This window comes from Balaenoptera ricei, chromosome 19 (assembly GCF_028023285.1).
Source record: "Balaenoptera ricei isolate mBalRic1 chromosome 19, mBalRic1.hap2, whole genome shotgun sequence".
Lineage (NCBI taxonomy): Eukaryota > Metazoa > Chordata > Mammalia > Artiodactyla > Balaenopteridae > Balaenoptera > Balaenoptera ricei.
The window spans coordinates 50,750,928-50,775,316 of NC_082657.1; the positions used below are offsets into that span (position 1 = coordinate 50,750,928).

A 24,389-nucleotide genomic window follows, 5' to 3' on the forward strand; every position below is an offset into this window, starting at 1 on the left:
ACAGTACTTGGTTGTGCCTGCTCTGGCTGATTTCATGTCCCCTGAGTACAGCAGGCTGGCTCTGGGGCCCTGGGTCATTCTCAGGCCTGCTGACTTTGAGGGAGGAGGAAAAGCAGGTCTATGCTGAGAGAAGAAGCAGAGGCCAGCAGTCACAAGGCCTGGGGGTGAGAAGTATGAAAAGCAGATAGAGGGAGGGTGCTGAGGCCCTTGGTTGCAATATGTGCATGCCAGGTAAGGAGCGTTCATTCACTCGACAAGTGTTTATGCCAGCCAGGGCACTGACAGTACAGGAGTGACCAAGACAAGGTCACTGCCCTCTTGGGCAAGGCAGTGGGGAACATGGATAAAATAGTCACACAAATAAGTGCAAAATTAAAATAATTACAGCTTCACAAGTGAAAGGAAGAAGCCCTACACCCTGAGCGCAAAGGCTAGAGGTCAGCCGAGCCGGCCTAGGTCCCACTTCTGCAGGCCTGCCCGGTACATCCGTCCATCCATCCACGGAGCTCCGGGCGTCCTTGCGGCGGCCCCAGGCCTCTGCAGCGCTCGCCGTTCTCCCTCCGGGCCGGCAGGGGGCGGTGCGGGGCGGCCTGCCGCTATCCCGACAGTCCTCGCGCGAGCGCGCGGCTTTGAGCGGGCGGAAGAGCCGGTGCGCGAGGCCGGGCCGACGGGTGAAGGCGGCTCGCACGTTAGGCGCCGCCATGCCCGGGGACAACCGCCGCATCCGCGGGCCCGAGGAGTCGCAGCCGCCTCAGTTGTACGCGACCGACGAGGACGAGGTGCCGGCCGCTCGCGACCCGACGCGGCTCCGGCCTGTGTACGCGCGCGCCGGGCTGTTGAGCCAGGCCAAGGGCTCGGCCTACCTGGAGGCGGGAGGCACCAAGGTGCTGTGCGCAGTGTCCGGCCCACGCCAGGTAGAGGGCGGTGAGCGCGGTGGTGGCCCGGCCGGAGCGGGCGGCGAGACCCCGGCCGCGCTGCGGGGCCGCCTGCTCTGCGACTTTCGCCGCGCGCCCTTCTCGGGCCGCCGGCGCCGCGCTCCCCCGGGTGGCAGCGAGGAGCGTGAGCTGGCGCTGGCGCTGCAGGAGGCGCTCGAGCCGGCCGTGCGCCTGGGCCGCTACCCGCGCGCGCAGCTCGAGGTGTCGGCGCTGCTGCTCGAGGACGGCGGCTCGGCGCTGGCCGCGGCGCTCACGGCTGCCGCGATCGCCCTGGCCGACGCGGGCATCGAAATGTACGACCTGGTGGTGGGCTGCGGTTTAAGCCGCGCGCTGGGGCCCGAGCCCACCTGGCTGCTGGATCCCACGCTGCTAGAGGAGGAACGCGCCGCCGCCGGCCTCACCGTGGCGCTTATGCCGGTGCTCAACCAGGTGGCCGGGCTGCTGGGCAGCGGGGAGGGCGGCCCGACCGAGAGCTGGGCGGAGGCCGTGCGCCTGGGTCTCGAGGGCTGCCAGCGCCTCTACCCCGTTTTGCAGCAGTGCTTAGTACGGGCCGCCCGCCGGAGGGGCGCCGCCACGCCGCCCTGAACCAGAACCCTGAGCAATGACGGACGCCGAGGACCAAGCTGCCGCTGTCCCCGAAAGGACCCGCGCCGTCGGCTTTCAGACTGCGTGCGCCAAGCTGAGAACTCGGACCACGGGAGAGACTCTGGGGAGGCGTGCTCAGAACTGATGCACTGGACAGCTGTGTTGGGATGATTTTTTTACAAACTGTTCTGTTAAAGGAACTTTTCTAATTGAGTTGGCTCCCAGCCACGACTCAGTTGAAGAAACCTGCGAATGCAGCCTGACCCCCAAGTTGGAAAGGACTTCAGCTGGACTTACCTGGAAAATGGAACCTGGAGCTAGTGTCTCGTAAGGGATGGACCCTATGCAGGCCGGCCAGTGACCCTCCTCCTATATTATTGGGCTGCTTTTGAGAGAATGGACAAGGGGGCTGTACCTTCCCACTTAATATCTGAGCTAAAACATAAACTCTTTTATATCTGAAAAATTCTGTTGTTCTTGGTACAGGATTTAAGAGAGCAAGGCTCTTCTGAGCTGGGTAGTGTGTTCTCGGACTCCTGGTGTCAAGGGCTTGAGACAGCATTATCTTATATGTGTCCTGGTGTCCCTCATCCCGTCTTGGCTCCTGGGAGAGGGCACTTGAACTGCCAGGAGTGAGAGTTTCTGGATGTTGGAGATGGAGTCTGGCCATTTTACAGGGCAGAGCTGGCCTGTCTGACCACAAGGTAGGATCTTCCCTTTGTGGCTCCTGAGCCGTGCAGGTTTGTGCTCAGGTCTGGTTTGGAGAAAAGCGGGGCAGCCTGGTGCCCTTTCTGCCCTGGCTTGGTGTGAGCTTCTGAGCTTGTGTGTCTCGGGCCTGCTCAGCTTCTCTAGGAAGGGCTGGCCTGGGACAGCCGAAGGGCCAGAATAAGGCTTGGAGACCACACCGAGAACCCCTGATCAAGAGGAAAAAAATATAAATTTTATTTCCCCCCAGTGACATAATACATATTTCCAAAGCAGATCTGAAATACATGGTATCACATCAGCAAGAAACAAGATAGAAACGACACAAAAAGGATACCCCTGTTGACACCCAGACAGGATTGGGGGCTTTGAGAGGGAGGAGAGCCGCTGGAACAGTACCTGCAGTCAGAGAGGGCTGATGGTGCTTGCAGGTGGGCCCTGTCCAGCTGCCCCTTCCACGAGTGGGCCTCAGCTTTATGAGAATGGTGAGCTGGTGCTGGGCAGTTGCAGGCCGCTTCCCTTCCCTGCCAGTCCCCAGACTGTCATCTGGAAACATGACCAAAGCTAAAGCCAGCACTGGGGGGAGGCTTCCTGGCTGGTCTGGCTGAGCCGTGCCTCCATTTCCATTGCCCTTGCTCCAGAATGGGTTGCATGGGTGCCACTGAGAGGCCTTTGGAAAATCACTCAAGGCAAGGAAAGGAACCACTCGGGAAGGTGCCTGGAGCTGATGAGCCTGGAGGGGTTACAACTGGCTGTCTTCCTGGTCTGCTGCATGATTCTTCACCTGTAGGAGAAGCAGAAGCAGGACTCTAGCCCCGAGGGCTGAGAGGTGTGGTATGGCTGGGAAAGGGAGGGCCATCTGCTAACAACTCCCAGTCTCTCACCCCCACCTCCCTTTCTTGGCAGCTCTAACATCTCAGTGCTACTGTAGATTCTTCCTGAGACTTGGGAGCGAACCCAGGACCACCAAACAGAAGAAGGCATTTTCTCCACCTACCCCAGTCTTTTCCTAGATGTGATTCAGTCTTGGGCAGCAGTAAGTGTCCCCTGGAGCCCACAGGCCAGAGCTAGGCAAGTGGAGGAAAGGAAGCTCCTCACTGCTAACCCCCTAGCAGCCCCAGCCTTGCTGAGACGGCTCTAGCAATAGTAGGGGCTTGGCCCATCTCAGGGACCACCAATAGGAGAGGAGGAAATGGTAGGGCAGGGAACATTTGGGCCCTTTGAAGCTGCACAAAAGGCTGTTATCAGATCCAGGGTTGGGTATTCTCAGTCCAGGAAGGTCAGTGTGCTCCAGCTTTCCTGGGGAGTATGGTACAATGCAAGACAGCCCAAAGACCCTGGGGCAGCAGGTGGGCAGGGGCAGGCTTACCGGATGGTTTTTGGGCAAGGGATCCGGGGCCATGGGGCACACCTGTGATACTCCCTGTACAATGCTCAAAGCCCCCTCCCCACCCACCTTCCAGGAGGAGATGGCATTTCAGCCCAGAACTGGCTCAGCTGCCCAGCCGTAGCCCCTGGTCCGTTTGAGCCGACCAAGCCCGAATTAAGAGGGGAGAAAAAATAGGGCAGGGCCCCATCTTCTCCTGGGCATTGCCTGTGATGGAAGTCAGACGCCTCCCAGCAACCACCATTGTGGTCTCCCACACAAACCCAAGTCCCTCCCTTGCTCACAGAGAGGCCACAAGGACCCAAACACAAGGAGGGTGAGAGTGGGGGGAGGCACCAGGCCACTCACTGCCGCCTCCAGGTCTGTGTTCTGGGAGCTGTCCGCCGCTGGATGGGCCCTTTGGCCCCTGGGCTCCTGCTGGGGTTCAGTGGTTCTGCATGAGGGACCTTTACCCCCAGAGCCCCTGTTCTGTTGACAGTCCTCTGTCCCTGCACAGGGAGAGTCACTGGTCAGTGGCTGGATTGGAAGGCCCCAGCTAACCCCAAAGATGCCACTTGATGCCCAGCACTGATCTAGGGTATCTAGGGCTCAAGAGGACAGGATGGGGATGGGCTGGGACACTGCTCTGGCTCCAGACAGCTGCTGAGTGGGTGAGGGTCATAGAACAATCCAGAAGCCAAAAGGGTCCTCAAGCCACAGAAGCACCCAGAGGGAGTGGGGGGAAGTGAACTCTAGGGAGGGCGAGGAGGAGCCCTGCACCCAAGGAAAGCCGGAGGCAGGACCCCCTGGTACCTTCAGGAGTGGGACAACCTGGAGGCTGCTAGGAGTGTGGCCTGGGTCCACACTTGGGGGGAACTGACCTGAAAGCTGGTCCCTCTGCTGGTCCATGCGCTCCACACTGTCCAACAGGCGGTCCACCTGGGCTTTGATCTGGCTCAGCTCTCCCCTGATGGAGTGCAGCTCCTCAGTCTGGACTGCTGGGAGAGGGGCCAGAGTTGGTGTCCATCAGGTTCAGGAGGCAGAGGGCAGTGCTGCGAGGACTCCTGAACCCACCCTCACTGCTAAGGGCCTCCCAGTTCTCCCCTAGCCCTGCAGGTGAGGGCTGTGCTCCGTCACTCACGCTTTATCTTGGGGGTCAGCTGACTGTTCCTGGGAGCCTTGTGGGGACTGAAGTTGCTCTTGAGCCCCATGCCCATGTGGGTCCTCCGGATCTTGATAGGCACGCGGTTGATTAGTGGAGGGATCCTCTGGCATTCATACACCCTGTGGACAGGATGGAGAGGGAGTCAGGCCGACTAGCCCCACCTGCTTGCCCAGAGGACAGGGGGCAGGACCCACCTACCTGTAGGGGAAATCTTCCCTGTACAGCTTGTAATCCAGGTCATAGTTGCTGTTGAAATAGAGATAAATGAGGAAAGGGTCATTGTCCAGGGCCAGAATCCTTGCCTCGACTCCAGTTTAATTCAGAGAAACTGATGTATGCAGCTTTTCCTTAGAATCCCAGGATTCTTCACCAGAAGAGCCCCTAGGGACTTGACCAAGGTCACTTTGGGAGACCACAGCAAACCAGCTTCCCCATAGCTGGCCTCTGTTAGGGGCACGTTCTGGGTGCCTCCAGGTGGCAGGAGGGGGCAATTGCCCACAGGCTTCTGGCCAGCCAGGTCTGGGCTGTCCAAAGGCTGCCCTGCCTGACCTAGGCACTGCTGATCTTATTCTCGTTCTTAGTCTGGCAGAGGATGAAAGGGAAGAGTTAAGTCAGGGCTCAAAGCCACGGAGAGAGCCTTTAATCCTTGCGTGGGATTCGCCAGGATGCTGGGCTCAGCACTGGCAGGGCCAGACAGGCAGGGTTAGGGCCGTGGCCAGGCCACCTTCCCTTCGCTCCAGGCCCTGGGAAAGAGGCTGAGTCTGGAAGGTCCCAGGCTGTCACTGCCTGGCCTCACCCCTGCTCTCATGCACCATGCACCTCCAGGGAACTGGTGCCTAGGAGGGAAGGGGAGATGGGTGCAGAGGGACAACTGGGTCCGGCTTGGGCAGGAAGATCCTGTGGGGATACAGCTGCAGGAAGTTCGGGTGCAGCCTGAGGCTTCGGTTAAGGCAAGTGAGGAGTTAAGGGGGAGGAGAGGGGCTGCAAGCTGGGGGCAGTGAAGTTTCTGAAATAACTTTCTGGGACTGTGCGCCCACGCCACCAGCTCAGGCCCAGCCGATGAGGGGCGAGGCCTATGGAAGCCACTGGAGCGGAATAGGGAACATTAGGGGGCCCCTTCGCCTTCGTGCTGTGGGGTCCCCAAGCCTGTGGATGAGATTTCCGGCCACCCCCGCCCCCGCTTTCTGGCCTCAGGAAGTCTGGTGGGCGGCCCAGGAGCCGCTGGGATGCTGATTCCGGCGGTGGGAGGCCCATCCTTGGAAAAAGGAAAGCAAGCCAGTGGAGCGCGGGAGGGCAGGTACCCATCCCTTCGGCGCTCTGGGGTTGGGGTCAGGGTCCAGGGGCACGGTGCAGGAAACAGGCAGCCCCCTGAGGGTCAGCAACGACCAAGCTGGGACAGCTGGGTGCCAGGACAGAGCTCAAGGTTACGAGTCTCAGCTGAGTACGAGTCTCAGCTGAGTACGAGTCTCAGCTGAGCATGACCACTCCGGGAAAATTCTCGCTTGTCCGGCCCGCCTTGGGCTGGCCTTGGGCTGGCCATGGGGTAAGAAACCACTTACCTCCCATCAGACGGATATTTACCAAACCGTATATTTACCAAACCGATAACCGCCTTGGGCTGGCTATCCCTGACTGGGTTGAAACCTCAGCAGAGATCAGACAGCTGGAGGGGAGGGGAGGGAGATGGGGAGGGACCGGTAGCCGACCACCTGAGCTACCTCGATGAACCCTGTCCTACAACAGCATTGGTGGTTCAGTGGTAGAATTCTTGCCTGCCACGTGGGAGGCCAGGGTTCAATTCCCAGCCAATGCAAGAAGCACACTTTTCTTTAAACACCTCTTCCTCACTTTTTTTCCTAAAATGACTTTTTAGAGTACCTAAAAATTAATGGTAAAGGAATGGTAATTCACTGACTGCTGAGCACAAACCTGGGAGCTACCAGAGTTGAGACAGAGGCAGGATGAGTTTGCGGGTTAGAGGTTAGGCGGTATTCACTGCTCCAGTTTGCTGTAGGTAGAGGGTCCCTCCCGGTCTGGGGTCATCCCTGCTCTGTCCCTGGCCTGGTCACACAGGGTCTGCAGTCACATCTGTCCCCTGGTCTGGGCTAATGATTACAGTGCAAGCTGGGACTTCCCACAATAAGAGAAATAAAATGCACCATCAGTATGACCCTGTGGGCAGAGGTCAAGACACCTCCCTCAGTGTCCTCAGGGGCCAAGCGGGGGGAGGTGTGAGGGGAAGGGACCTGGGGCAATCCTTCCACCACAAACCTTTCCCTCCAGGTTGACAAATGCCATTTTGAGACCCAAGACACAAGACCTGGACTTGACCAGTTCTCATAGAGAAGTCATCCAACAACTCAGGGGCCACCAGAACCCCATCCCCAAACCACTGCTCTTTGGGTGACTATCCAAAGGGGCCAGAGCCACAGCAACAGGCTGCTGCTCCAGACATGCTGCCCTAGTCCCCAGAGAAGGGTTTCATTCTCCCCACTGGAGTCCCCTAGGGACACATGGGTCTTAAGGAAGCCACCCCTGCCCCAGGCCGTGAATGCCAGGCACCCCTCCGAATGGAATCTGAGCTCCTGCAGGACAGCTGGCATCACTCCCCATTGCTTCCCTGTTCTCCCACCTGCACCTACAGGACTGGGTCCGAACCTGCTAGGCAAGGGGGTGGGGGGACATGAAATCTGGAGAAGGCAACTGGAACTGAAGAACTGAGGAAGGGTTAACCCAGCCTCAAAGCGGCCGTGTGAAAAAACACAGCAGAGAACTATGGGAAGAAACCACTTACCTCCCATCAGACGGATATTTACCAAACCGTATGAACTCCCAGATGAGAGTCTCACGCACGAGACTAGAGGCAAACCAACACACCGCATATGCAGTTCAACATCACTGAAGAAACGCAAGCTTAAAAAACTACGAGTACACATCTACTCATCAGCCCAAAACAACACAGTGAAAAAGCAGTCCATGCCGGCAAAGATGATGTAGACCTTCTGGCTGCCGCAGGTAGAGAGAGATTTGGCCTAATGTCTCTCGAGGTCAACCTGGAGGTGCAGAGGCTTCTCAGAGTAGCCCCTACCCAGCCCAGCCATCGCACTTCTGAGGAGATGAGACCCAAAAGAAACCAGAACCGGACTTCCCTGGTGGTCCAGTGGTAAAGAATCCGCCTGCCAATGCAGGGGACACGGGTTTGAGCCCTGGTCCAGGAAGATCCCACATGCCGTGGAAGAAACTAAGCCCGTGCGCCACAACTACTGAGCCCATGTGCCACAACTACTGAAGCCTGCTCACCTAGAGCCCATGGTCTGCAACAAGACAAGCCACTGCAGTGAGAAGCCTGTGCACCACAACGAAGAGCAGCCCCAGCTCGCTGCAAACTAGAGAAAGCCCACGTGCAGCAACGAAGACCCAACACAGCCAAAAATAAAAAAATAAGAAAAGTAAATTAAGTATTAAAAAAAATTATTAAAAAACCCCACAAACAAACAAACAAAACCCCAAAAGAAACCAGAACCTTTGGCAGCAGGCTGTTTACATGGTGCTGTACCTAACAGCAACCACCTGCCCCACTGCCTCCCTGCCTCCCCCACTGGCAAGACAGAAACCACTCAAATGCCCACAGACAGGCCAGGAGCTGATCGCAGACATCACAGCCTCCCAGCTGAGGGGACTAAGGGGCCACCGGTTCACACACACCCTCGTTATGCCTATGAAAATGGCACGTCGGCTGGCAGAGGTTGGTGAGCTCCTTTCTAAACATGTTTAAAGGTTTCTTTAAAATTCCTTGAAGCTTCCCAAGTTAGAGGGAAGATTTCATCCAGAAAGGTTCCCATTGTCTACTTCCCAAACATGTATACCCAGAAAAAGCCCCCGAGCACCCCACAGGTGAGGCTCCCCTTGGAGGACTCACACCCCCCGGGGTCCAGGCGAGAGGAGAGGGCACCACCAGCAGGAGGGTGGCTGGGTTTTGTCAGCTAGAAGGGGCCTTGGAATGAGCTGGGTTGACCCCTCCCCCCAGTTTACAGACAAAACCTGTGGCCGAGGGAGACCGGACCTCCTCCAGTAACACAGAGAGTAGGACGGGCAGCCTGGCCGGCTGGGTGGGCAGCACACAGAGCAAGCCTCCTGGGGTTCTTATTCTGTCCCAGGGGAGCCCAGAGCCCCAAACAAGCTGGTGATCAGACTCCCTCCCCGGTAGGCAGCCCCAGGCAGACTCACCAGGAGATGGCTCTGCCCCATGGCCTCTTCTGGCCTGGCTGGGCAGGGCCGGGCTTGGGCTCCCGAGCCATGTCTCAATCTGAAGAGAGAGCCAAAGAGTGGGACAGAGCAGGAGAGAGAGAGGGAGGGATGCAGGAAAATGGGGCCAAGTGCACACGGGCCCCGCTTGCCTCCTGGCTGGCCCTTCCCTGCTCCTCAGCTCTGAGGCGGTGGGCAGTGCCCCCTGAGAGGCAGTGCATTGGAGCACCCATCCCCAGTCAGTGGGCAGCCCGACCTGGCTTCCAGACCCTGGGCCCGCCTATTCAGAGCTGGGCTCCGGCTCCAGAGGGGTCATCTCCATCCTCAGGGGACCATGGTTCTGAGACAAACAGTCCCTTTGGCTAACTTCAAAACAAAAAACCTCCGAGGATGAGGAGGCTGCTCTACTGTTTCCCCCAAATTACCACGGGAATCAACCCCATCGCCCAGGCCTTGGAAGTTGGGGGTGGTACCGTCAAAGGGCAGGAGAGGGGATGTCCGTGATCCTCTGAGGAGACACCGGTCCCTGGTTGGGTTAATTCTCGAGTGTTCTCCTGCTGCCTGTCTGCCCGCCCACGGGCCTGCCTGCTGCCAGGCCCACGCCCCACAGCTGCCTCTGGTCTAAGCTCCTGGGCTGGCTGCGTCTGAAACGGCCAGGGTGGCTCTGAGAAACAAAGCAAGCAGCCTGCCTGGTCTGGGGTGGGGACACCCCGCTGCCCTCTCTCTTGGTGGCAGGGGAGTCAAGAGTCAGCTGAACCCGATTTAGAGGAGGGCTGAGAAGTTAGGCAAGGCAGCCGTCTGTGCACCAGTCACGGGCAGACTGTCTCCTTTCTGGGCTCCTTCAGTGTTCACCACTTGAGCACATAGCTCTATGCTCGTGGGGGACAGAGGGGAATCTGCTCCTTGCCGTATTCTCACAGCTCACTTGGGGCCTGGCCACTTAGTAGGTGCTCAGTTGCTCTCTGCTGAATAAATGAATGGAACTCCATTAAATAAATTCCAGCTTTTGCCTGTGGGTTTGGATCAGACCCCAGAGTTTCACCTGTGACCTCGAGGCCCCTCCCTGAGCCCACCCCCTTTCTTCCTGAATCTATGATCATCATCCATGGCCCACTTTTAACTGCCAAGACATCAACAAATGCGAGCCTTCTCCTTTTCCTGTTCACAAGACTTCCTGCAACACAATCACCAAGAGCAGTTATCCAACACCAGCTTGCTCATGGTGAGGAACAAGGAGACCAGCAACGATGTCCCTGAGGCATTGACAATCCAGATCGAGTGTTCATGTGGGAGGAAGCTGGCAATTCTGTACCCGCACCCTCAGCCCTTCTCTTCCATTCATGGTCCTGCCTTATCCAATTATCCACTCAGGAACACATTAAACAGATATCCATGCACCAAGAAAACAGCTGTACTTCCATGTTGTCTGGCTTTCTATGTCTGTTTCTTTGACTTTCGTATTTGCAATGTCCGGAGAGGACAGAAAAGCACACCCATGTCCACTGTGTAGGGCAACAGTGCATGAGCACTATGAAAATATATAAAGGAAATCTCATTTAAAACGGACTTGGGGGCTTCCCTGGTGGTGCAGTAGTTGAGAATCCACCTGCCAATACAGGGGACCGGGTTCGAGCCCTGGTCCGGGAGGATCCCACATGCCACAGAGCGGCTGAGCCCATGAGCCACAACTACTGAGCCTGCACTCTAGAGCCATTGAGGCACAACTGCTGAGGCCTGCATGCCTGGAGCCCGTGCTCTGCAACATGAGAGGCCACCGCGATGAGAGGCCCGTGCACCACAACGAAGAGTGGCCCCCGCTCGCCACAACTAGAGAGAAGCCCACATGCAGCAACGAAGACCCAACGCAACCAAAAATAGAAATAAATCAATAAATTTTAAAACGGACTTGGGAAGCTCTGAAGAGGGAACTTGCACACATGTACCATTTATTGCAGTCTGTATAACCAGCAGGAAGAGGGAAGATAAGAATTATTTTGACAGAGGAGGACATTAATCACATGGGAATTTTATCTTCTGCCTTTTTTTTTTTTTTTAATATTTATTTAGGACTTCCCTGGTGATGCAGTGGTTAAGAATCTGCCTTGGGCAGAAGACCTAAATAGACATTTCTCCAAAGAAGATATACAGATTGCCAACAAACACATGAAAGAATGCTCAACATCATTAATCATTAGAGAAATGCAAATCAAAACTACAATGAGATATCATCTCACACCGGTCAGAATGGCCATCATCAAAAAATCTAGAAACAATAAATGCTGGAGAGGGTGTGGAGAAAAGGGAACCCTCCTGCACTGTTGGTGGGAATGTAAATTGATACAGCCACTATGGAGAACAGTATGGAGGTTCCTTAAAAAACTAAAAATAGAACTACCAAAAGACCCAGCAATCCCACTACTGGGCATATACCCTGAGAAAACCATAATTCAAAAAGAGTCGTGTACCAAAATGTTCATTGCAGCTCTATTTACAATAGCCAGGACATGGAAGCAACCTAAATGTCCATCATCGTATGAATGGACAAAGAAGATGTGGCACATATATACAATGGAATATTACTCAGCCATAAAAAGAAACGAAATGGAGTTATTTGTAGTGAGGTGGATGGAGTTAGAGTCTGTCATACAGAGTGAAGTAAGTCAGAAAGATAAAAACAAATACAGTGTACTAACACATATATATGGAATCTAAGGGGAAAAAAAAATAGTCATGAAGAACCTAGTGGCAAGATGGGAATAAAGACACAGACCTACTAGAGAATGGACTTGAGGATATGGGGAGGGGGAAGGGTAAGCTGTGACAAAGTGAGAGAGTGGCATGGACATATATACACTACCAAACGTAAAATAGATAGCTAGTGGGAAGAAACCGCATAGCACAGGGAGATCAGCTCAGTGCTTTGTGACCACCTAGAGGGGTGGGATAGGGAGGGTGGGACGGAGGGAGATGCAAGAGGGAAGAGATATGGGAACATATGTATATGTATAACTGATTCACTTTGTTATAAAGCAGAAACTAACACACCATTGTAAAGCAATTATACTCCAATAAAGATGTTAAAAAAAAAAAAAAAAAGAATCTGCCTTGGGGCTTCCCTGGTGACGCACTGGTTGAGAATCTGCCTGCTAATGCAGGGGACACAGGTTCGAGCCCTGGTCTGGGAAGATCCCACATGCCGTGGAGCAACTAGGCCCATGAGCCACAACAACTGAGCCTGCGCATCTGGAGCCCGTGCTCCGCAACAAGAGAGGCCACGATAGTGAGAGGCCCGCGCACCACAATGAAGAGTGGCCCCCGCTTGCCGCAACTAGAGAAAGCCCTCGCACAGAAACGAAGACCCAACACAGCCAAAAATAAATAAATAAATAAAAGTAACTGGATGCGTGGTGGAGTTAAAAATTAAAAAAAAAAAAAAGAATCTGCCTGCCAATGCAGGGTACACAGGCTTGAACCCTGGTCCAGGAAGATCCCACATGCCACAGAGCAACTAAGCCCGTGCACCACAACTACTGAGCCTGCGCTCTAGAGCCCACGAGCCACAACCACTGAGCCTGCATGCCACAACTACTGAAGCCCGTGTGCCTAGAACCCGTGCTCCGCAACAAGAGAAGCCACTGCGATGAGAAGCCCACGCACCAACGAAGAAAACCCCTGCTCGCCGCAACTAGAGAAAGCCTGTGTGCAGCAACAAAGACCCAAAGCAGCCAAAAATAAAATAAAAAATAAATAAATTTAAATATATATATTTATTTATTTATTTGGCTGCACCGAGTCTTAGTTGTGGCACACAGGATCTTCATTGCCGCATGTGGCATCTTTGTTGCTGCATGCGGGATCTTTAGCTGCGGCACACAGGATCTTTTAGTTGTGGCATGCAGGATCTAGTTCCCTGACCAGGGATAGAACCCTGGCCCCCTACATTGGGAGCATGGAGTCTTAACCACCAGAGAAGTCTGGCTTGTGGGATCTTAGGGATTAAACCCAGGCCCTCAGCAGTGAAAGCACGGAGTCCTAACCACTGGACTGCCAGCGAATTCCCTCTCCTGCTTTACAAAAAAAAAAAAAAAAAGGAAATTTCCTCCCTGCCCCAGCAACAACTCTCTTACCACCACTTGCAGCCAATGAGAAACTGCCACAACCTTGAACACTTGTTCTTTTCCAATGAAGTTTTGTTCAAAACAGCTCTCCCCAATTTCCCCCTAAAACCTAATAAAAGCAAGCGCCTCTCCTTTGTTCTTAAGGCTTGCCTTTGATACATCATAACATGCTTGTCCCAAATTGCAATTCTCTGTTATTTCTGAGTAAACCTATTTTGCCAGTAAAATAACTGGATGTTTTATTTTAAAGGTTGACATTGCATGGTGTCAGAAGTGGGATCCAGAGATGCCCTCTAATGACTTGGAGGCTGGTGAACAAGCAGGTGTTGGTACCCATGGAGTTCATTGAGCTCACTGCTTTCTTGTCAACCCTGGAGTTTGAAGGTAAGTTTTTTCCTGAATCCAAGCTCTGCTCTCTTTGCATTTTGAACTCTCCAGCTTTATTGGAATCTGTTTTCATGAAGCTTTCTGGTGAGTCACCCTTCCTGTTCAAAGTGGGGAAAACGTGTGATTCCTAGTATTTTTTGTTTGTTTGTTTGTTTTTTAAAATATCTATTTTAGGAGGCTTCCCTGGTGGTGCAGTGGTTGAGAATCTGCCTGCTAATGCAGGGGACACGGGTTCGAGCCCTGATCTGGGAAGATCCCACATGCCATGGAGCAACTAGGCCCGTGAGCCACAACTACTGAGCCTGCGCGTCTGGAGCCCGCGCTCCGCAACAAGAGAGGCCATGATAGTGAGAGGCCCGCACACCGCGATAAAGAGTGGCCCCTGCTTACCGCAACTAGAGAAAGCCCTCGCACAGAAATGAAGACCCAACACAGCCAAAAATAAATAAATAAATAATTTTTTTTAAAAAAAATCTATTTTATTTATTTATTTATTTATTTATTGGCTGCGTTGGGTCTTCGTTGCTGCAAATGGGCTTTCTCTAGTTGCAGCAAGCGGGGGCTACTCTTCATTGTGGTGCATGGGCTTCTCATTGCGATGGCTTCTCTTGTTGCGGAGCACGGGCTCTAGGTGCGTGGGCTTCAGTAGTTGCAACATGTGGGCTCAGTAGTTGTGGCTCATGGGCTTAGTTGCTCCGCGGCATGTGGGATCTTCCTGGACCAGGGCTCGAACCAGTGTCTCCTTCATTGGCAGGCGGATTCTTAAACACTGCGCCACCAAGGAAGCCCCAGGACTTATTGTAACTTCTTGTTTTTCAAATTGTGATCATAGACCATTGGTGAATTTGATTAACGTTTATTTAAATAGAACATATACATATTGTCTGTACCTACATAGATAAATTAATAATATATATCTTCAATTTTATCTATAATTTATAGATAAGTTTATTATAGATTTGTTTATTATCTATATATAAATAGAAGAGAATAATTTCATAAAATGCAAAATAGAGTGCATGCATGACATACACTGCAAATAGGAAATACAGTTTATTTAACTTTTATTTCAGTTACTTATATGTTTTTTTATACGTAAGTGTATGTTGGACCATAATATTTCTTACTGTGGAATGATCCAACACATTTGAAAACAACTGCTCTTATACCACAGTAAATGGAGCAACAAAAGGGTCTTACAGCCAGCTGAAAAGGCCAATACAGAACAACCACCCTTTCTGCCCTGGACACAGTCAGTGATAACTTCTCAGGGCCAGGCTATAATCACTTGTTGATAGGCTCATACTTTGTTGCCTTGTCTTTTCAAATTCACAGCCAAGTAACAATCCTTATTTAAAAGAACATACCCCATTTATCTTTTTTTATTCTATTTTTTAATTGAAGTATAGTTGATATACACATCCCCCATTTCTTTTTTTTTTTACTTCAAGTATAGTTGATTTACAATATTGTGTTAGTTTCAGGTGTACAGCAAAGTGATTCTTTTTATATATATATACATATTCTTTTTTGGTTTTTTTTCCATTATATGTTATTACAAGATATCAAATATAGTTCCTTGTGCTATACAGTAAATCCTTGTTGTTTCTTTATTTTATATATGGTAGTGTGTATCTGCTAATTCCATACTCCTAACTTATCCCTTCCCCCTTCCCCTTTGGTAAACGTAAGTTTGTTTTCTATGTCTGTGAGTCTGTTTCTCTTTCGTAAATAAGTTCATTTGTGTCATATTTTAGATTCCACGTGTAAGTGATATCATATGGTATTTTTCTTTCTCTTTCTGACTTCACTTAGTATGATAATCTCTAGGTCTATCCATGTTGCTGCAAATGGCATTATTTCATTCTTTTTTATGGCTGAATAATATTCCTCTGTCTATATATACACCACATCTTCTGTATCCATTCTTCTGTTGATGGACACTTAGGTTGCTTGCATGTCTTAGCAACTTAAGTTGCTAAGGAACTCCATATTGTTTTTAAGGAACCTCCATATTGTTTTGCATAGTAGCTGCACTGATTTACATCCCCACTAACAGTGTAGCAGGGTTCCCTTTTCTCTACACCCTCTCCAGCATTTATTGTTTGTAGACTTTTTTTTTAAATTAATTAATTAATTTATTTATTATTTTTGGCTGTGTTGGGTCTTCGTTTCTGTGCGAGGGCTTTCTCTAGTTGTGGTGAGCGGGGGCCACTCTTCATCGCAGTGCACGGGCCTCTCACTGTCGCTGCCTCTCTTGTTGCAGAGCACAAGCTCCAGACGCGCAGGCTCAGTAGTTGTGGCTCATGGGCCTAGTTGCTCCACGGCATGTGGGATCTTCCCAGATCAGGGCTCGAACCCCTGTCCCCTGCATTGGCAGGCAGATTCTCAACCACTGTGCCACCAGGGAAGCCCTGTTTGTAGACTTTTTGATGATGGTCATTCTGACTGGTGTGAGACGATACCTCATTGTAGTTTTGATTTGCATTTCTCTAATAATTAGCAATGTTGAGCATCTCTTCATGTGACTGTTGGCCACCTGTATGAATTCGTTGGAGAAATGTCTATTTAGGTCTTCCTCTCATTTTTTGATTGGGTTGTTTTTTTTTTTTTTTGATATTGAGTTGTATGAGCTTTTTGTATATATTCGAAATTAAGCCCTTGTTCGTCACACTGTATGCAAATATTTTCTCCCAGTCTGTAGGTTATCTTTTTTGTTTTTTTTATGGTTTCCTTTGCTGTGCTTCCTTTGCTTATAAGTTTGATTAGGTCCCATTTGTTTATTTTTGCTTTTGTTTCTTTTGCCTTGGGATACTGACCTAAGAAAACATTGATATGATTTATGTTGGAGAACATTTTGCCTATTTTGTCTTCTAGGAGTTTTGTGGCGTCATGTCTTATATTTAATTCTTTAAGCCATTTTGAGTTTATTTTTGTGTATGGTGTGAGGGAGTGTTCTAACTTCATTGATTTACATACAGCTGTCCAACTTTCCCAGCACCACTTGCTGAAGGGACTGACTTTTCTCCATTGTATATTCTTGCCTCCTTTGTTGAAGATTAACTGACTGTAGGTGTGTGGGTTTATTTCTGGGCTCTCTATTCTGTTCCATTGATCCATGTGTCTGTTTTTATGCCAATACCATGCTGTTTGGATTACTGTAGCTTCGTAGTATTGTCTAGGAGGGTTATACCTCCAGCATTGTTCTTTTCCCTCAGGATTTCTTTGTCAATTCTGGGTCTTTTCATCATATATATATTTTTTTCTTTTTTTTTTTGCCACATGTCTTGCAGGATCTTCCCTGACCAGAGATTGAACCTGGGCCATGGCAGTGAAAGCCCAGAATCCTAACCACTAGACCACCAGGGAACTCCCACATCCCCCGTTTCTTATAACTACTTACAAAGCTGGAAATTCTGGTGGTGGCTTCCCAGTTATTTATAGGTTGCGGGTCCCATCTTTCAAATCTTTATTCTGCTACTCAACTTAGAGCAACTTTCTTCTGGAAATGTGGGGATCTTATTGCCCCTGCCTGTTCTATTATTCCCAGTCTAGCAGAGCAATGTCAGGATGAACATTTGACACAAGTGAATCTTATACTGTAATTTTCAAGAAGTGTATGGTTTATTTTAACTATATTATGTGGAAGGAGTTTATATTAATTTAATGTAATGCATAGGTAATTATGTGAGCCTCTAAAAGTAAATCTGTAATTGTTCTGTAACAACTGCCTTTTATCATTTCTTTTCTAGATAAGATTTGTAAGTTTTTGAAATTGAGACAATAACATCTGAACTAATAAAGTTGAAATTATCAGCAAAAAACAAAAAAGATAGAACAAAGCTGAATGGAAACAAGTTGTAGAAAGTTTATGGAAAACGAATCTTTGAAAAGGAATTTTAATGTATGGTCAAGCTGGCTAAAATTAAAATAAATTTAATTAAAATGAATTTTAATATCAAAAGTACACTGGTGCAAAATTAGAATTTGGTTTTTCTCTCCGTTAAGAAGACAAAGTTTCTCGGGCTTCTCTGGTGGTGCAGTGGTTAAGAATCCACCTGCCAATGCAGCGGACACAAGTTCGAGCCCTGGTCCAGGAAGATCCCTCATGCCGCGGAGCAGCTAAGCCCGTGCGCCACAACTACTGAGCCTGCGCTCTAGAACCCACGTGCCACAACTACTGAGCCCGTGTGCCGCAACTACTGAGCCTTCAAGTCACAACTACTGAGCCCGTGAGCTTAGAGCCTGTGCTCTGCAGCAAGAGAAGCCACCGCAATGAGAAACCTGTCTACAGCAATGAAGAGTAGCCCCCACTCACGGCAGCTAGAGAAAGCCCGTGCTCAGCAACGAAGACCCAAGGTAACCAAAAAAAAAAAAAAAAAAAAAAAGACAACAAAGTTTCTTTGCCTTTGATGTAATCTGCCTAAGAACAATAAGATTCTGTGCTTTGTCTTTATCAGATCTTTGATTACTCAGAAAAGCTGTCTTCTTATTTTTTATTTAAAATTTTTTTTAAAAATTGAAGTATAGTTGATGTGCAATATTATATAAGTTACAGGTGTACAATATAGTGATTCACAATTTTTTTCCCTTTTTCCTATGCCACGCGGCTTGCAGGATCTTAGTGCCCCAACCAGCGATTGAACGCGGGCCCTTGGCAGTGAATGCACAGAGCCCTAACCACTGGACCACCAGGGAAGTCCCTAAAATGTAGGTCCTAATAACTTTAAGATCATAACGCTGAACTGGTAAAAACTTCTAAAACTTTAATGAAAAACTGATTGATTCATAAAGCTGCTAACCCAAGATCAAGATCAACAAGAATTAATTACAGGAGACTAAATTAACTAATGAGGATGATTGTAACTTTTATGACTTTTTATGCTGGTTCTCCAATGTTTTACTTTTCCAGATTTAAGGAAACTTCTCTTCAGCATCTATGACTTACAGCAATTTGGTAAAATACACCTTTGTAAACAAAGAAGAAACATTATCTTTTTCTCCCTAATTGATTCCTCCAGAATTTGGAAACTCTTATTAAATATTCTTATTTTTCATGACAATATTTGCATAAGTTCAATAAGAATCTATTCTCCTTGTAATAGAAAACAATTGGAAATATTGGCTATATTACCAAGGCTTTGACTGGATTATCAAATTCAAGAGAGATATGCATAGATTCGGGTATGACCAGACAATTTTAAGGAACTGCTTGGAAAAATCAGCCTAGTACCTTGATTACAAGGTTCCAGCAAAGTAATCTTAAAAAGGGCTTATATGAGGGAATTCCCTGGCGGTCCAGTGGTTAGGACTCTGTGCTTTCACTGCCAATGGCCCGGGTTCAATCCCTGGTTGGGGAACTAAGATCCCTCAAGCTGCATGACCGAAAAAAAAAAAAAAAAAAAAGGGCTTATATGGTCAATCACTATTCTTGCTGTATTTTTGTAAATAATCAAGCCAAATTTACTACAAACAAATTAGTTTTACTATGATTATCTTTGATAATAAGGGGAATAATTATTGAGAGAGAAATTGTGTTTGCAACTTTGTAGATATTAGATTCTTGTCCTTGTAGATATTAGATTCTTGTCCTGTTAATGATAAAGCTTCAAGGTTTTTTTATACAGCTGTAAGCTGAACTGGATTCTAAACTCTTCTAGTTTCCTCAAATATCTGACTATAAATCTCTAAACTGTTTCCAATTTTCTCCCACCCTTCTGATTTGAAATCAGTAAGAACAAAGACTGCCCTTAAATGTCCTTGGAAGGGACTATACCAGGTCCTCCTCACTACCCAGATGGCAGCCAAACTTGAGACTCAAGCCTTGGATATACATCTCACAATTAAAGAAGGCTCCAACTGACATCCAGTCCGATATAATCAAGCGCTGGAGACCTCTGAATCAAATTTCACCAGGAATTGAAGCAGACAGCAGCTGAAGGAGACAGCTTTCCCAAGATGACCAGAACAGGCCTGTATACTCTTTCCTGCTCTTACTTCTTCCCTTATCCTCTCCCTCTTTTCCTTGGAAAGACCAAATGCTCTTGTCTGCATTACTCAATCTATTACAAAAGGAGGAAACTTATCAGTCCACTGATTCAAATGTTAATCTCATCCAAAAACACCCTCACAGACTCACCCAGTATAATATTTGGCCAAGTGTCTGGGTAACCCATGGCCCAATTAAGTTGACACATAAAATTAACCATCATAGGGACCAAGAATCAGGAAATGGGGTGGAGGTCTTTGCTCCATCTTCACCTCTCACAAAGATTCCCAGACAGATTTCCTAAGGGACACCCTCCTGTATTCCCCCAGGTTGTGAGTGCTTGACTGCACGGAACATGGGTAGGACAGTTAATGAATGGGAGTCATAATGAGTGACAGCAAATGATGCAAGGATGGGGAGGTTGGCAGTCCGGTGGGAAGACAGAAGAAGGCTGAAACAGAGAGGCCAAGCTGACGGAAGGACAAGAATAAGGAAAAAGGAGAGGAGGAGAAGGGGGTGGACACACTGAACAACTGGTCCCCAGAGTTCCCTGAGTTGACTCCCAGACACATCCACCCTGAATTCATGAGATGGATACAAAATAGTTCACTTTTTTGCAAAGAGCTCCCAGAAAGAAAGAAAAGGGTAATTGTATCATCCCCAGTATTAAAATTGTAATCGAGGGCTTCCCTGGTGGCGCAGTGGTTGAGAATCTGCCTGCTAATGCAGGGGACACGGGTTCGAGCCCTGGTCTGGGAAGATCCCACATGCCACGGAGCAACTGGGCCCGTGAGCCACAACTACTGAGCCTGCGCGTCTGGAGCCTGTGCCCCGCAACGGGAGGGGCCGCGATAGTGAAAGGCCCGCGCACCGCGATGAAGAGCGGCCTCCGCACCGCGATGAAGAGTGGCCCCCACTTGCCGCAACTAGAGAAAAGCCCTCACACGAAAAAACTAAGAGACCCAACACAGCCATAAATAAATAAAATAAATAAATAAATAAAGTATTAAAAAAAAAAAAAAAAATTGTAATCGGCAGCTAACAGTGATTGAATTCTAGCTATTTGCCAGGCATTGTGCTACAAACTTACATCCATCATCTCATTTAATCCTCACAACAGCCTTGCAGGGTAGATGCTCCCCATCTTATAGAAAGGCTACCGAATGTGCCCAGGGTCAAATGGAGAGCCACTTGAGAGGAGTAATGAGATCTCAGTCGCCTGCCTGGCAATCACTACGTGTTCCAAGAAGTTAGAGGACTTACTGAAAGACACTTACTGGTAGGCTCGGCTACAAGCATAGCCTGATTCTGTCAGGACCTCCAGGCCACACTGCCTTTGCACGGGGATGCTCCATTACCTACCTTACCCTGCACAGACTCCAAAGGCTGGCGAGGCCCCTGGTTAGAGCGTGGGATGACAGGGCCAGTGCTGCAGGCCAGGGGCCCAGGGGCCCAGGGGTACCAAGTGGCTTCTTGTAGTGGACCTGAGTCATTCTCTTCGCCGTCCCACATCGGAGTCCCATTCCTGTGTTAGAGCTTGAAGACAGAGGCTGCCTCCCTGAAAGAAGCTGAAAATGCCCCTTTCTGCCTCCTTTTTCCAGCCTCCCTTGCAGCAAGGTCCTGGGCACATGACTTGGCTCCTCCAATTAGAGCCACGTGCCCAACTTCAAGGTAAAGCTGCTGGTGGGAGAAGCTCATCTCAGCAATTGATGGCGGCAGTGCCAGCAGCTATATCCGGCTTTCAAAGGTGATGGCACCTCCATCCCTCGTTGGTGATGCCCGTTGTGGCATCTGTGCCCAGCAGAGGCAGTAGGGTCTCTTCCAGATCTGATCCTCCAACCTTCCAGAACTCCTGGGAGCTAACCAGTAACTTGGACAAATTCCTTTTCTGCTTAGAGTCACCGGACTCAGTTTCTGTTGCTTACAGTTAAGAACCTTGATTGATACAAACACAGGACTAGAGGTGGATGGAACAAGAAGCCATGTGGGAAATGGGGGTGATGGAAGCCTGGCAAGCGGCCAGGGGACAGTGAAAATCCAGCTAGTATTAAGGGACAGGACACCAGCGGCCCACGGCATGCCGTGGCGAGACAGTTAATCCTGTGGTCCCCAGAACAAAGCGCCCATCAAGGGCAAGGCTTTCGGGACCTGGTGGCTCTTGCCATAGAAGAATATAAAGATTACCCTGAAGTCAAGGGCTGTTAGGCAGGCTGTGTGCTAACAGCACCAACAGCATAAAGGAAAGACCAGATCAAAGTCCAAATTTGCGGCTCAAGACATGGTTAGAAAATCAGGGAATTTTTATATCTTGTGGCTGCAAGGCTGAGAGAGTTACAACCCAAACTTAAGGCTTAATCAATGGTTATAAAATGGCACCATGAGGTGGCTTCACACCCTCTCTGGGTCTCTAATTGGGAAAGAGTGGAGAGTGGGGAGCAGAGAGAGTGGAGGGCTTTGCGGGAAGGTGTGGAAGACTCAGGACCCCCACTGCTACAGAGGTTCCCTTGCCTGCCAAAGGGACTCTTCTTGGTCATTCTGAAAGTCCTGGTAGCAGAAATTCACTAGCTCTTTGCCAAACCCAGATCCCTTTCCTCCTGGGTGCACATCTAGGTGGAGTTGCCCACCCTCCCTTGCAGTTAGTGTGCTGCATGGCTGAGGTGTGGCCAGTGGCAGTGGGAGGGCGGGATGTGCACCACTTTCATGCCTGACCCATAGCATCCTCCAAGTGACTATCAGCCCTCCTGCTTCCCAAGCTGGCCACCTGAATGCCAGTGCCCTGGGTGAGCTGGGAGCCATGTGCTGTTGGTGGTAGGGCCTTGCTCAGCCTGGGTTCCCCCCCTCCATTGCACACGTGCAACCAGGCCAGCATCATTTCCTTAAAAAATACACTCTGTAATGACCTTGCCCTGAAGGAGACCCCTTGTGTGTGCTACCCCATCACCCCTCATTTTCTCCAGACTTAAATAACAAGTCATATCGCAGCAGGCCCCAGGGGGCCGATGACTTCAAATCTGGGAGGAAGATATTGAAACACCAGAAGAACCATGAGATTTTGCTAATTTTTTTTGACAAAACCTGCAAAATGATCTGGGAATGGATTCTGAGGGTGGAGAGTGGGGAAGGAAGAAAATGTTAAATGGGATTGAATGTATTTTTTTTTTTTAATTTGGCTGTGCCGGTTCTTAGTTGTGGCAGGTGGGATCTTTAGCTGCGGCATGTGGGATCTTTAGCTGCAGCATGTGGGCTCTAGTTCCCTGACCAGGGATTGAACCCAGGCCCCCTGCCCTGGGAGCGTGGAGTCTTAACCACTGGACCACCAGGGAAGTCTGGTTGAACATACCGATATTTAGGATTCTATGGAGGTACCTTGAGTGGCTGGGATGGTTCCAATTGTTTGCTCTGATGGTTGCTTAAAGCCTGGGCTCAATTGTGGCAGAATAATATTAGCTAAAAGCTGATAGATAATAATAGAATAAGAATAGCTAAAACTTACTGAGCATTTACTATTCTGCCAGGGACAGTTTTAAGCACTTCATTTATTTAACAAATTTACTTAGTTAACAAATGAGGTTTAGATAGTCTAATGTTGATGGAGGAATTGAGAAATGAGGGCGGTGGCTCAGTCCAGCTGATATTCATCAGTGTTTACTCTCCCCAGGCTTTGTTTCAAACACTTTAATATATTAACTCATTTTATTACCTTCATTTTATAGAAGAGGATCATGAGGCAGAGAGGTGTTTTAGGGTGACCAGCTGTCCTGGTTTGTCTAGGATGGAGAGGTTTCCCAGCATGTGGGACTTTGCGTGCTAAAACCAGGACAGTTCCAGGCAAATTGGGACAGTGGGTCCACCTAGGTGTTAATAACTTGACCAAAGTCACACAGTAAGTGGCAGAGCCTGTCCTCCAATTCAGGTAGCCTGACTTTAGACCCGAACTCTGCCTCTGCCAGTGGTTCTCACACCTGAGCCTGCATCTGAAGTGGATGGAGATCTTGTTAAAACTCAGATTAGGTTTGGGGCAGCTGAAAATCTGCTCGTCTAACAAGTTCCCAGGTGATGCCAATGCTGCTGGCCCGTGGACCAACATGGAGGACCGCGGCGTTCGGCTGCCTCGCTTGCAGATGAGAATGTTGGAATAGACTTTTCAGGTAGGATTTGCTCACTGACACCCCAACCTAGAAACCCTGAGACGGCCCCAAGCACGTCCTTTGCCGAGGCACTGAGAAATACGTTGGTGAGGGAAGCGCTGTAGCGCCAGGAATGCTGATGGGAGAGGCTGCAGCTGAATGGGAATCTGGTGTCTGGGGTGTTAGAGGCTCAGAAGGACATTGGATTGCCAACCTTAGTTGCCATAAAGGTGGCTCCTGTGTCTCTGCTGTCAGAGTAGGCTCTGCATTTCCTGTGCCTGGCAGCAGTGGCATGGGAGTCTACCCAGATGGGCTTTGCAGCAGAATTTGGAGCACTATTCCTGGCTACATAGGCCCCCAGCGTGTCTCTCTCACTCTCCCTAGGATCCCGTGACCAACCATTATACTTAAAAAAAAAAAAAAAAAAAAAAAAAAGAAGTGAAATTTACATAACATGATATTAACCAATTCAGTGGCATTTAACACATTTACAGTGTTGTACAACCACCACCTCTATCTAAATTCCAAAACATTTTTATAATTTCAAAATAAAACCCATACCCTCATTTTCCTGTTTCCCTTGGCAACCACCCGTCTCTGCATCTATGGATTTACCTTTTCTGAGTAGTTCAGATAAGTGGAATCATGCAATATGTGACCTTTTGTGACTAGCTTCTTTCACTTAAAATGTTTTCAAGGTTCATCCACCTGGTAGCATGTATCAGTACTTCATTCCTTTTAATGGTTGAATAATATTGCATTGCATG

The 24,389-nt window shown here is 49.5% G+C and overlaps 1 protein-coding gene and 1 non-coding gene across 2 annotated transcripts; both read left to right on the forward strand.

Moving 5' to 3' along the window:
* Positions 1-613: 613 nt before the first annotated feature.
* On the forward strand, positions 614-1,986 carry EXOSC6 (exosome component 6). The gene has a single exon (XM_059904945.1). It carries the CDS (start codon positions 702-704, stop codon positions 1,518-1,520), a length of 819 nt encoding a protein of 272 aa, XP_059760928.1. The 5' UTR covers positions 614-701; the 3' UTR covers positions 1,521-1,986.
* Positions 1,987-6,498: 4,512 nt separating this feature from the next.
* TRNAG-GCC (transfer RNA glycine (anticodon GCC)) lies at positions 6,499-6,569 on the forward strand. The gene has a single exon. It is a non-coding gene; the product is annotated as a tRNA-Gly (tRNA).
* Positions 6,570-24,389: the final 17,820 nt, after the last annotated feature.

Bases quoted from the DNA above. Each gene is read 5' to 3' on its own strand.
- EXOSC6 (XM_059904945.1), top strand. From the start codon at position 702: ATGCCCGGGGACAACCGCCGCATCCGCGGGCCCGAGGAGTCGCAGCCG.